Raw genomic sequence first — 14,292 nt, 5'->3', positions numbered from 1 at the left:
TCACAGTGAGAGTATTTCGTGATGGAGAAACGGTCTTTGTGATTAACGAGAATGAAGTATCCGCCGACCCCGAAACTGTGCCGGAGGCCAAGCTAGCGTATGTGACCGTATTCGAATTGCTAGCAGAAGAAAAACACTTAAATTCATCGGGTTGTGACAGCGTTTCGGGGGATAGCGCATAGGACCTAATACGGAGGGATCAGCATAATACCAAGCAAAGGAGTATAGGAAGGCAGAAGATGAAACGTACGAAGGACAGCATATACTCCACGTAGAAGACAGACTCGGAACAATCGAAGTGGCCACCTCCCATCCATCAAGACAATAAAATGGCGCCAGCATAGCTGTTGACGTGAAATGACTTGTGCCATATCCCTCATATATCTCCTTGACTAGAAAGCTTCTGAACCGAACGTATTCATCGAATTGTGGAGGAAAACAGGTCATGCTTTGGTTGACAGCTATTTTATAGTACTCAATCCACGCCAAGCCAGCACGTAGTGTTGTGGTGCTTGATCTTGATTCCGTGCCGACAAAGTATACAGAGCATTCTTTCGGAGCTGTGAAGGGTGTTGTCATCGGGAGATATGTTGTTGTTGTGCCATTTGTTGTTGTTGGTGGGTGCGTGGTTGTCATGTTGATGAGAAACCCTTTAAACCCTCAGCCTATGCAATAGAACTGGAAGGCCTTTGATCGTGTGACTATGACGGGATTTGAGGAATTAGCAGGAAGAAAAATCTCAATGAAACGTGGAGGAAACCTGGAGCCCCGGGGGAAAGGCCAAACTCCAAACCACAAAAGTGCAGATCGCATCTGCTGCCAGCTGATCGACTAACAGACCAATCGCGGCTGATTTCCAATAGGGGGCTGATTTTCAATAGGGGGCTGGTTTTCAATAAGGGGGTGAACGATTGTAGGGGGCTGGATAATTGATTGATCATTGGCTCTGGCTGCAGAGTACATGGCTGAATAATTCTGTCCCGAAATATTTGAACATTGGGAGGGTGCTAGTGGTATTCTCAACTCAACAATCGATCTCGCCAACAGGGATCAATCTTTTTTTTTTTTTTTTTTTCTTTGATTCCACACCACGACCTAGAGAGCTCATGATGATGCTCATGCCCATGTGACAATCGATCAGAGAGCAAATAATTCTGAAATGACTGGGAACACAATTCAGGGCTACGGAACGAGCCGAAATGGCTCCTGCAAACCCAGCGAAACCGACTGCGGTCACACATTCGATACATGGCATATGTGTTGTCCGGGCGCCTCCCACTGCTTCATGAATAAAGGAAATAGCGGCGGTGTATGCTGTCCAACAAGCGAAAGAGATTGCTGGCTGGACGTCGACGGAGAATGTGCCGACAAAACGGCAAAATACTTCCATTATCACACAGAGGGGATCTGTTGTACGAACGAAGAGGTCGGCTTTTACCTCAAAACAAGCACCAGTGATCTAGCAGCCGATTCTGGCTGTGCAGCGGATATTAGGGATGTGGCGCCGAATGCCCGGAGAATGGACACCCCTGAGACTTTTACCTTCACAAGTGCAATCGGTTCGACGGCAACATCTATCGAAACAAATACAGCTGGTCATAGGAGCTCCCATTCTACGGATCTTGGTGCCATTGTAGGTGGTGTTATTGGTGGGGTTTCTAGTGCTGTTATCTTGGTTGGATTGGCGTGGTTATTGCTTCGACGCAGGAAAGATAAGAGCCAAAACCAACAGGATGGGCAGACTGCGAAATCGAGGGAATTGCCGGCGGAACTCGACGAAGAGAACGCAAGAATACAGCCGACTGTCAATGAAGCAAGTGGAGAGATAATACCTGAAATGGATAGCAGGCAGGATTCAGCACCGAGAAGAGAATTGGATGATCCTAAAGGGGGGGTTATGAAAGTGCGACCAGAATTAGTTAGCCACAAAAATAGTGAAGCCGTGGAATTACCCTAACGCTATCGAGTGGGTAAAACATGGCTAACTTTTGATATCCCTATTAAATATCAGCTTAACACTTTCTTGATTTAGGCGTAGTAAATGATAAGCATAAACATATTTAAAATAAATCTGAGGATTAGCTAGTTTATACGTCAACAGAGGATATATGTATTTAGAGAGAGAGAAAAAAAATGTATCGGCATGTCTAGTAATAACTGTAATATAGTCAGACAGATGTGCAGATGTGGACTTCCAGTAAACAAGCCCCTGAGTCTGAGTATGTATGTAACAGGTGGACGGATGTATTAGAGAGGAACAGCTGTTTGATGATAATCCATTACTACGTACGAGACCTTACCGATTCATCGGTCGTCGAGAAGAACTTTTTTTTGGCTGAGAAAGGTGCTGAAACAACGCAAAGAATATCATCCTGACGGTCTTACCTCTGAAGAGCTCGAGAAAGCTTGTGTACGTGACGTGTCAATAACCTTTCTAATTGCTCGTCTCTCATCGAGACTTGTGGCATAGAATAAAGCCCGAGATTTACATGCTACAGATACCTTTGATATGACCACATAGATGAGATTTTCATTTCCCTTGCAGGCTACACTTCCAGCTCCAGTGAAGGTCAATGCTTGTCTTTCCAGGATGAGATTCGCCCAGTCCCTGCCCAGGTTTATCATCAGGCCACCAGGTCGAAACAATCTCATGGGCACGAGCAGCGACATCGTAAAACTTTGCGAGGAAAGCTAAGAATTTTAACGTCCACTGAAATTTGTCGAAAGCTCTGGCATCACTGTATGTCTTGGCAAGCTGTCGTAACGCTGAAATCAGGGAATAGGTACCTCGCGCATTGATACCAGGCTGGGTAAAATATGGAAGACTCCGTGCAATCCTATCGGCATAGACAATAGAAAGTAGATAATCCTCATCTTGTGATGGGTCGGTGTCCAAAGTGGACTCCGAGGTTGTATGTGAAATAATCAGAGCTCCTGCGCGATGTCGTAATGAATAGAGGATTGTTGATGCGTTCCATAGAAATATATGAAGCTTAGCGTTATCGAGCGACGAAAATCGATAAGCTGGTCCAAATGGTTCATGTGCCGGCCATAGTCTGGAATCTAAATCTCCTAAATGAATGGTTAGCCTGAAGCGATTTCATGTTATTGATAAAAGGAGAAAATTTTACTCCTATCCTACCTTGGTCATATAGTGATGGACGCCCACCAATTTTCTCTTCCCATCGAGCATACCAAGCTTCATGCTTATTTTTTTGAATGAGGCAGGCCAAGAGCAGACCCTGACAGGCCCCATATTCAGAGACACATATGGCGCTACTTTTTTGACACAACAAGGAGAGATCAGCGAGTATGTGTATCAATTCAAGGAAGGGTTCATTTTTGGTGGGCTGAGAAAGATATCCATAATCCTCTTTGGACATCTCCATGTAGCCTACGAGGAGCTAGGATTTGTCAGCCACTTGGAATTAGAAGGAGTCAGATTAGTGATGAAGAAGAACAAAGCCTACCACTTTTAGCTTTTGGTGCTTGTGGTAAATGGCGGCCGTTAAAGGATTTACAAGTACCAGATAACGATACTGCTTAATGAGAGAGTTCAATCCAGCCACATGTGTGACATAAGCCGCCAGGCCATCGGGACAGTATATGGCCTAAGTCGGTGTAAGTAGATTTGTTGGGTTTGAACAGAGGCATCGGACATTACCTCTAGCTCTTGAAATATCACAGAAACGTATAACAGCTCACCACTGTAAATTTTTCGTTCCAGGTGACGTGACATATGCCGGATAGCGCTGCTGTAAAGCTGTACGCCATGTTGCAGCATGCGAGCGTCGCTATCCAGCTTTCCTAGAAAAACACACGAGATAGCGGAAATGGCTTGGTCAAGCATCAATGTCTTCTTGGGCAGCGCTGCTATACTCGTGAACAAAAAGTGAAAGATGTCCACTGCAACTTCATGCTTCGCATCTGCAGGAAAATGGAGGTCAATGAACGATGAAGTAACTTGAGCTCGCGAGGACGGCCCCGAAGGAATGCTTTGACTTGGATCGACAAAGACATGTTGGTGTGGCGCCAGACCGGACAGGTTTGGTTTTGAGGAAGAAAATGTCTTCCCTTGTTTCCCATGATCATAAGAAATTATTCGTGTGCCCTCATAGCCTGGACACGAAATGCCATGTTTTATACATTTTTGACAACTTGGCTTCTGCTCATCACACTATCAGAGACATTAACACCAAGCTTTGCCAAAGGGAAAAATAAGTGTCACCGACTTTGACTTTCCGTTTTCTGCAGGCAGCGCATCCTGTGGACTGAAAAGGTTTACCACCCATTATGTGCTCGTCAGGAAGAAGGCTGGTGGAGGGGTAAGGAAAAAAAATTGTCGGCTGTTCCTTCGAGAGTGAGAGGACTGTTTAGTGAAATTGAGTGGTGCACTTAACTTGAATCTCTTTGGAGGCTCTGACGTTGTATGGTTCGAATATTTGCAGATCGCTGGTGTTCAAGGGGTTGGAGGGCAGTGCAGGTGTTAACTATCGGCAGCAAACGTACACGATCACGTAAGCGCAGTATGGTCATCACGTGAGGTAATCCCAATAAAACTACTTCCACTGAATTGTCTTACACTATAGCCGGTTGGCCTCAGGAAATATTTTCGATACGTTAAGTTACATTTCCACTGCTAATCCTAAGCTTTTGTGTAGCTTGGTAGAGAATTTGTAAAACAAGAGGTCTCAATGCACAATGACAAGATAGTATAGGAGCTGTCTTTAGGATTTTGGTGGGGATAACATCCGTTGCCAGACTCAGGGGTAGGAAAGTATTACATAGGGAACGCACGGATCTCTTGGTTGATGCACATCGATCGTAACAGACACCCGGCGGTCTGATAAGGCACCTCATTAAAGGCAGCACGGAGGTGGCTTAGCGGGTCGTGTTGTGATATGAGGCTGGTGCAGATCAAGAACCAAGCGGAACCAAGCCGCACCGTCGGAATTAGCTCCGAAGTGTCTATACAGACGACCAAGTTGATTTCCAATCAACTTGGCTCATTGTTATGTATATGGGCACATGTATCACTCTGAAATAACAACTCAATTTATACCTCTGAACTACAACAGGTTATGAGCCCGAGAGCATAATCTCGGGTGCCGTCTCTACTCATCTGAGAATCATCTCATCAATCTTGATTGTATATCTACCCCGCTTTCGCAATCATCACTATGTCTGCTCTGGTCCATGACTCTCCTGACCGAGCCGTCACGGCCATCGAGCCTCTGACGGGAAGCGATAACTTCGCGACCTGGAAACGTCTCATGACCTCCTACCTGAAAGCCAGGCAGGTCTGGGATGTCGTGTCGGGCGACCTTCAGCGTCCCGACTGTCTATTCAAGTACGCCAAACCTATTACGGCGGACATCCACCCCTTGGTGGAGCCCCACCTCAATGGGGCGGTGAGGCAGCGAGCCATTGAAGCGCGCCTCGAAGTGGAGGTCCAGGCATTCGAGCGCCACCGTGAATGGTCGCGCCGTGAAGCCGAGGCCTACCACACCATCTTCCGGTACCTGTCCCCCCACATCAGCATTCATGTCGCGGGACTAGAGACGTCCCGTGACCTCTGGAATGAACTTGAAGAACGATACCGGCGAATGGAACTCGCCACCTTCTGCGAACTGTATGCTCAACTTCGCGAGACTACCGGCGAGCGCTGCGGCAGTGCGCGCGAATTCACCGATCGTGTACGGTTGCTCGTACATCGATTGAATGCCATCGCGCCCGGATCGATTGGTGATCGGGCACACATCGCGATCATGCTGACGCAGATCGGACCGGAATACATCCTGGTTGTGGATGCGATCCAGAATGACAAGGATCCGGTCAACCCGACCACGATCGGAAATCGGCTGTCCAATGCCGAGCAGACGGTCCGACGAAAGAAGTCTCCCGCGCCCCCCGCAGGGATCCCCAGGACCGTCGATCAATGCAGTGCAGCGAATCCCCAAGAAATGTACCTACTGCAAGAAACGCGGCCATGTGGTCGCGGAGTGCTGGAAGAAGCAGCGCGAAATACACCCGCCTAGGGACTATGCCCTGAAGGCTGAACGGAGTGCTTCCGGCTCACCAAGAAACAACATGCAAAATATACCGTCAAGCCAGAGAGAAGATCGGCAGGGCCCGCCAACTTCCAAGAGACCGAGGATCAATATCGTGAGGGCGAGGGTGACGACTCTCTATACCCACGCACCGCAACCCCGGTGGATCCTGGACTCGGCCGCCACCAGCCACATCTGCTGGGACCGGAGTTGCTTCAGCAGTCTGCGGCCCCACCGCGAGATGCTGGACACGGCGGGCAATCCAGTAGAAGCCGAAGGGATTGGTACGGTGAAGCTCACGCTCCGGGGGAAGTTCAACCAACCCCTGGTGTTAAAGAATGTATACTTCGCGCCACGCGTCGGGATGAACCTGATCAGCGTGCCGAAGTTATTGCGAGACCGCTACTCGGTGGTGGCGCACCCGCAGAACGTCTTTGTGCAACGCCGAGGACGGACTGTGGGGACCGCCTACCATGCGGAGGAGGATCTGTTGATCCTGCGGTGCCATGTGAGCAGAAGATCTCGAGAGCGAGTCCAACTGGCGAGGGCGCCGGCGACCTGTGGCCATGCAGATTCCCTGGAACCGCAGGCGGTGGCCATGGACGTCGACGACCCTCAGGAGTCAAGTGACGCAGAATGCGCAACGTCAACCTCTGAACTCGGTGGTGAAGCTGTGATACTCGAGGAAGATGCGTGCAAAGGGGTGGACCAGGCCTCCGAAGCGTTGTGGCACGCTCGGATGGGACATCTGAACCGGGGAGACTTGAGGGTGGTCCTCCGGCAGACCGGCACTCCGTACCGACCGCTGACGCAGGCGCAGCTGCTGGCAACGCCGCAGTGCCCAGCGTGTATGTCGGGTAAGCAGCATCAGAAGAGGAACTCCCGTGCAAGACGGCCACGTCTGCATTCAACGAGAATCTTTGAAATGATCCATTCGGACATCATGGAGATGCCGATCGCCCAAGATGGCTCCAGGTACGTGATCACCTTTACTGACGATTATTCTCGCGGCTCGTGGGCATATGCCATGAGATGGAAGCATGAAGCGCTCCAGAAGTTCCAACAGTTTGAGGCCTGGGTGCACCGACAGTTCGGCGCCCAGATCAAGAGGTTCCTCACCGACAATGGGAGAGAATACCTGCCGATCGGAACACACCTCGAGAGCCAGGGAGTTGAGTTCGACACCTCGCCGCCATACTGCAAAGGGAAGAATGGTTTGGCCGAACGCACGAATCGCACTATCCGGGAGCGGATCAACACGCTCCTGTCCGATGCGAAACTTTCTCCTTCCTGGTGGACCGAGCTTGTGGACACGGTGGTCTACCTGAAGCTGCGCGCACCCGCTGCGCGCACCAGCATCGATTTTACAGAAGAAGACACCGTTCGAAATATTGTACGGGAAGCCGCCCTCGTTGTTGCATCTGCGACGGATCGGCTCCCGCGCATGGGTGTTGATTCCCAAAGAGCATCGAGCAAAGCTCGGACCCAGGTCGTCCGAGTGCCGAATGCTAGGTTACTGTGAGCCGAACCAGTACAAACTGTATGAGATTCATTCCGGAAAGACAGTCTTTTCCCGTGATGTCGAGTTCGATGAGAGGACCCCTGTGGCGCCACTCATCGAGGGGGAATCAGGCAACGACCTCCCGGACAACGCTCCTCCATCATCGGTCTTTCCGTCAGTACCTTCCTTGGCTAATGGGCTGCCGACACCACCGGTATCGCCTTTGCCCTTTTCATCCGAGCAAGAGAAAACGCCGTCTCAGCATGGGGAGGAAATACCTCCACCGGTCAATCCAATTGAACAGGAAGCAGAGTCCACACAGGACCTCGGCTATTCCGTCTATGGCCGCAGAAGACGACCTTCACGGCGTCTTCTAGAGTCATTAGGCAAGGTATACTCGACAGGCACATTGAATCCCGCACCGGCCAGGCAAGTCGACCCGGTGGCCTTTCGGGAAGCTGTGTCGGGTTCAGATCAGCTGGAATGGTGGGCTGCCATCCAGAAAGAATATGCGTCGCTTCTCGAACACGGAACATGGGAAAAGGTTCGACGAGAGGACGTTCCCACCGGAGATCATGTGATTGGCTGCAAATGGGTCTTTAAGACCAAAGCCAACGGAACGCGTAAAGCGCGACTGGTCATCAAAGGCTACCGGCAGAAGCACGGCATCGACTACCATGAAACATTTGCTGCGGTGTCACGCATGGACTCGGTCCGCTGCATCATCGCCAGCGCCGTGTTACGAGGATGGAAGCTTCACCAATTTGATGCGGTCACTGCATTCTTACATGGTGACGTAGACTCTTCCATCTACATGGAGTTGCCCGAAGGCTTCGAAGAACCAGGATATGTTTGCCGGCTTCGTCGTTCCTTGTATGGACTCAAGCAGGCCCCTCGGATTTGGTACCAATGCGTCCACCGTGTCCTGGCCGCCCATGGCTTCACCATGGCAGAATCGGACAACTGCGTGTTCTACAAATCCGATCGCGTGGTCTGTGTCTATGTCGATGACTTTCTCATTACGGCAGCCAATTCGCACGAAATCAAACAAGTGCAACAAGCATTGGACAAGGAGTTTCAATTGAACGACCTTGGAACTCCGCGTTCATTCCTCGGAATCCAATTCGACTATCATGCCGACGGAGGTGTTTCTATTCACCAACACCAACCAGTACATCCAAAAGATTCTGTCTGACTTTGGCATGGAAACCTGTCAGGCGAAGACTACCCCGATGAATCCCAAGCAAGTTTTAATCATTATCCGGACGAAGCACCTCCAGACGAGGAAGCCAAAGCACGATTTGCAACCGCCATCGGTTCGTTGATGTATCTGATGGTTGGAACGCGACCGGACATCGCGTTTGCGCTGGGCACGTTGAGTCGGTTCACGTCTCAGCCGCAATCGCACCACCAAGTCGCCTTGCAGCGATTGCTTCGCTATGTCAAAGCCACACAATACCATCGCATCACATACCGCAGCGGACAATTGATTGGATACACGGATGCCGACTTTGGCGGCTCTGTCGTCACTGATGGAGCCTACTCGACGTCCGGGTACGTATTCCAACTTGCGGGTGCGCCGGTTTCCTGGTCGTCCAAGAGACAGGGGGAAGTAGCCACGTCTACAACTCATGCCGAATACATCGGGCAATACAATGCCATTCTGCATTTGCAATGGCTCCGCACCTTTCTGGCCGAAACCCAACTGTATCGGTCTCCAGTCACCAACATCATGGCTGACAATCAGTCCGCCATTGCCCTCTCGCGCAATCCCGAGTTCCACAAACGGACCAAACATTTCAACGTGAAATTCCATTATCAGCGAGCCGTGCTGAATGCTGGCGAGATTGGTCTTCAATATGTTCCTACTGAGGAACAAGCCGCTGACGGTCTCACCAAGCCGTTGGGACCTACGGCTTTTGTCAAGTTCTGTAGTCTTCTAGGAATCGAAGCCTTGGAGATTCAGAGGCAACAAACGTGACAGCGCAGGCGCTCTTTCCACTTTATTTTCCCACGAAGGTTTTTGAGTGGTTTTACCGAGGCTTGCCTGCACAGCGTTAATCCAGTATCGCCTTGCCAGCAAAGCGATCCTGAGGGGGAATGTTGTGATATGAGGCTGGTGCAGATCAGGAACCAAGCCGCACCGTCGGAATTAACTCCGAAGTGTCTATACAGACAACCAAGCTGATTTCCAATCAACTTGGCTCATTGTTATATATATAGGCACATGTATCACTCTGAAATAATAACACAATTTTATACCTCTGAACTACAACATTAGAAAACACTTCGCGTGGATGCCATCTTATAGAGTGGTTGTTGATCCCCGGTAAGTAGATATAGATGAGGCGACACAATCGCCTGTTTATATCAAAATACGATATTTCGATGTTCCTGTGTGTAGCTAGTGTTGTTTTTGTCGTTTTAGTTAATAACAAAAAGGGAAAAATGCTCAAGGAGGCTTTATTTGTGGCTCGGAGCAGAGATTTTCAGGACTTATAAAGGTCCACACACGATCCACAAGCCCAGATTTGACGGGCCATCTGTGTGTGGATGGAACAGTTCCTTGTTGCTTCCTTTGGACCACTGAAGGGGCCACCCTCGTGGTTACGGTTGGGGCAAGTGAGGGTTGTATCTGGAATATCACGTGGACTTTTGGCAACTGAAGGGGTGGTATTTCACCACTAAGGACAGGGTCGCCATTTTACTAGTGCGCCCGAGGAACATTCAGCACCCCTTCTGCCTGATGATCGTAAGGCTCTCAATGACCTGACTAAGCTCGTCCCCTATTTATTCTGCACTTTCTATAGTATATAGAAAACACACTCTCAAGTACTCAATTGGCTATGCCCGTACTAGTCCGTACTGTAACGACCACGTTTCAACAGATTCTTTTCCGAATCGGGATTAGTGGTAAACTACCATTGATAGTTTATCAGTTTAAAAACGTGTCTCAGAGACTGAAGACAAGGTGTCGGATTGACGGATACTGGTATGTGCTAGTATTGAGGTGTCCCGTTGAGATGCATTGATTGTTCTATCTGGATCTTGCTGTTGAAGCGTTGTTAGATCTCAGGAGTCGTTCCTAGCGTGTTACAACGCTGGTATGCCGAGCGTACCCCGTTTACCATACAGAGACAAAGAGAGAATGGGTACTTGATGAATAACCCTGTCCTTAGTGGTAAAATACTACCCCTCAGTTCGACACAAGGCAATATATGCTGGGGAAATTTTGGCCCCAAAACAGCACCAGATAACGATATTTCTCGTCAGAGAATCCTTTCGCTTGTATACCCATCCCCGGTATCCAGGCATTTGAAGGTCAAATTGAATTAAGAATGTTTATTTAGCTTGAAAGGTCAAGACAGTGTTCCAAAGATTATTGATGAACGTTTACTCACGGGTGGTAACAATAAAACCAAGCGACAAAAAATATAATTCTATGCCACTGCAACGAGCATCCTCAGAAGACAAATTCCACTCGACTCGGGAGACAGGATCATTTCTTCAGCTCCCTCATGCCTATGCCAAGAACAATGAGAATTCTTATAAGCGCAATGGTTGCATTCCTATTCCAAGGCCCTCCGCAGAATCCACACACCGAAGGTGCCAAGTTTCCAACCGTTGTGTTTGTTGAATGCTTCAAATGCCTGGGAGCTAAGGATTCTTTTCATAAAGTCTGCTCCCCGAAGCAAGTTCAATACTTGTTCATTGTCTTTTCCTTCACGCAAGACCACGGCGTGATCTAAAAGCATGATCTTTCCGCTTGTCGGGTAGATCTTCTGCTCCCTTTCCCAACAGAAGTATGATGACTTCAAGGTGTCCTTGTTGCACAGTGTATGCTAACGCAGTCATTCCTCCCTCATCCTGATCGTCTCGGTCAAACCCTGCGTCAAGCAAGTGTTAAACTATTTGTGCATGACCAGAGATTGCAGCGGCGTGGAGCGGAGTCCAGTGAAGCCAAGCGAATATATTCTTCCCAGTTAGTGAGGATAAAATCTTCACAACCTCAAAATGGCCCTTTTCCGCTGCCTGATATAGGGCATTCTGTTTTTCAATCTCAGTTGTAGCATTCGGTCTGCTCCTCTCCACAGAACTAGATCCAGCCGCCCTACCTTTGCAGCGGCAGTCAGAGGTGTTCCTTACAGCGAACTTTCGTCTATTGGAGCAAGTTTTAGGAGTGCATTGGCATCTTCTTCACGCCCTTCCAAAATGGCATCGACGAGTGAATGTGTCTAATTTGTTGGTTAGTGAATGTCGGGAACGAACTCAATCATCTTCAAAAGAAACTTGTTTCCACCTTTAAGCACCAAGGGTTAAGGTTTTCGGATGAGGGGCACTCTAGAGTGGTAGAAAATGTCGCTGCGCTCAAGGTAGCTCATGTATGATGAAATTTATTTAAAGATAATTGAGTTTGTTCGGAATGCTCATATAACTGCTGTTTTCTGACCCACCAAGCGCTTAAACAAAGTCATTTCAAATTTTAGACCAATAAGGCTCAAAATCGACAAATTGACAAGGCGCTCCTGGTAGGTACTTTTGATAGTAAGCTATTGGGCACAGACCTGTTACTCGCGTTGGGATACAGAGACGAGAATCAAACCACCTGTAAGTCTCGAACCCCTCTTTCACTCTGGTGGAAGAGCGATTTAATTCGTGGTGGCTGGGATGCAAAGGACGTGTGGGTCTGTTTCAGGTTGGCGGCTAGCTCATCAGCAAGTTGGGTGGTTATAAACGGTATCGAACTAATCTGAATATTGCAGATGGTGATGGAAGAAATATGTGGTGTGTATCGGTAGCTCTACCACAATGTCAGGGTCTGCTTCGTGTTGCAGGAGATGCGGAGTGAGTGCTAGCTCGTGGTATCAGCAGAGTAGCAGCACCGTGTATAGGGATCTTGCGCATTACTATTGCGGCCAGCGTCCAGCAGGAACCGCATTGCCTTCCGAAGGAGCACAATCAGAAAATTAGAACGGATTTTGGCACAAATGAGCGGAGAAGAGCCATGGGAGGCAGAGACTGGGTTTCAAGGCCTCGGTTTGAGATCAAGCTGCAAAGCCCCTTTAGACTCCCCGCAACAGATACAGAGTCTCGAAGTTCATGCTCAATTATTTTCAAGTCTCCTTGGTAGTGGTAGGGGTGCGAAGAGGATTGCCATGCGTGCGGGTGTCCCAGGCTGCCTGTGTCGGGCTGGAAGTTAGATGTACGAAATCGGCGAAATTGAACTGTGGGCTCGAATTTCCTAGGGTCCTATACATCGCGCCATCTAGTATGCGAGTCTTTGATGGCAAAATTGCATGCTGACTTGGAGGACTAGAAGGGGGAAGACCTGATTACTTCCAATTATATGGGCGGGGGTGGGGGAGTCGACCACATACGGTGACGAGTCTGACGTATTCGCTTCTTCAACATACCGGCCCGTTCGTGCCAGTCGTGAGTGCTTTTGGGGGGAAATGAGTGGTGGGGAGGAACCTATGGTCGAGCTCGCATTCTGGCGATTAGGCAGCGGCAGCTCAGAATCGGTTTCTTCGTCAGACAGTTGATGAACGACAGACGGTGTTTCTGGAATCAAAACCGCAGCCATAAAGGCTGTAGGATACCCCTGCGCGCCAGGAGAGGATTTTGCCAGCCGGTAAGACCTCTTCCGCAAGACTCGGGGTACCTTTTTAGGGCGCACAGAGGCTGGATTCGACTGGAGACGCTTGCGACTGGCAAAACTCTTCGGCTGCATCACTGGAGAGTTGAAGGAGAATGCATGCTTGTTGCGAACTAATTGAGGTGGTTCCTGGTAGGTCGAGGCTTGGAGAGGGGGAGAAGTCAACAGGGTTCCGCAACGACTGCGTAGAATCTCCGGCGAGATGTCGAGGGGCTTGTGGCCGTCCAAGAATTGGCTTGAGTGCAGGCCGTGAAGCGGACCATGTTGGTATTTGAGTTTGGCCAGACCTAGTCGATGCCGCAGATTTGAAGATACCTGGCGCAGAACAAATTTAGCTAGGCTTCTTCATAAGGAGTCCTTGATGGGCGAAATGCTGGCTATATTGGAGGCTTATGATGTCCAGATTCATTGCTGCAATCCAGAAATCCCCGATTGGTATATATATATTTTTTTTCTTTACTTACCTGAGCGATGTGGGTTTTGCAAATGGTCTTCTCAGCCGAACTAGGCTGCAATGTTGTCATGGTGGGCGACGAAGAGAAAAGCTGTTCGAGTATACGAAGGGAGAAAGCCAGGGCCTTCGTGGGTTGCAGAGGTAAGGGCGGCTGCGTAGGAAGATGTGGCATCCAATCGGCGAATAAACAAGGAGTCCCTAAACTTAAAGCTGAAGACCGCCTCGGCAAATTCAAGCAGGTCAGATTGAGGACTGTCAGATTGAGAACTGATCGGATATTGAATTGCTCAATTGTATTCCCGGAAGAATAGTGATTGTATCGTAAGTAAGAATTTTATCCAAGAAACAGAAACAGCGTGTGTGGGAGCAAGTGGCGGCGAACGCACGCCGGGCTCTAATGCAATCGCGTCTCGCTCCGATCAGGTGGGACAATATACGTGACTTTACAACGATGGGCGTATGTAATCTGAAGGACCCTTGGCAATTGGTTTGCATAATGAAAAGTAACGCGGAACATGTTACATAATTTAAAAACTATGAATCCGATTTCAAAGGTACGATAAATCCGTGAGGATTTATTCGCTAAATGGTTGGTGTGGATCCGGTCGCATTTACGATTGACCGAGATTGC

The 14,292-nt window shown here is 49.1% G+C and overlaps 2 protein-coding genes across 2 annotated transcripts; both read right to left on the bottom strand.

Annotated features, from left to right (window-relative positions):
* Nucleotides 1-3,143: 3,143 nt before the first annotated feature.
* N7506_005358 (Zn(II)2Cys6 transcription factor domain-containing protein) lies at nucleotides 3,144-4,292 on the bottom strand (the record flags this gene model as incomplete). Its single annotated transcript, XM_056954652.1, has 4 exons — nucleotides 3,144-3,404; nucleotides 3,471-3,611; nucleotides 3,665-4,177; nucleotides 4,233-4,292. Coding segments are annotated over 4 exons (975 nt in total), but the record flags the coding sequence as incomplete, so codon positions are not given.
* An 8,373-nt stretch (nucleotides 4,293-12,665) lies between these two features.
* N7506_005357 (uncharacterized protein) lies at nucleotides 12,666-13,731 on the bottom strand (the record flags this gene model as incomplete). Its single annotated transcript, XM_056954651.1, has 3 exons — nucleotides 12,666-12,801; nucleotides 12,930-13,522; nucleotides 13,672-13,731. 3 exons carry the CDS (start codon nucleotides 13,729-13,731, stop codon nucleotides 12,666-12,668), a joined length of 789 nt encoding a protein of 262 aa, XP_056813540.1.
* Between the last annotated feature and the right edge of the window lie 561 nt (nucleotides 13,732-14,292).

This window comes from Penicillium brevicompactum (genome assembly GCF_028827555.1).
Source record: "Penicillium brevicompactum strain IBT 35665 chromosome Unknown utg000003l_segment0_segment0, whole genome shotgun sequence".
Lineage (NCBI taxonomy): Eukaryota > Fungi > Ascomycota > Eurotiomycetes > Eurotiales > Aspergillaceae > Penicillium > Penicillium brevicompactum.
The sequence above is the reverse complement of the archived record's forward strand: the minus strand, read 5'-3'. Positions and strand labels throughout refer to the sequence as shown.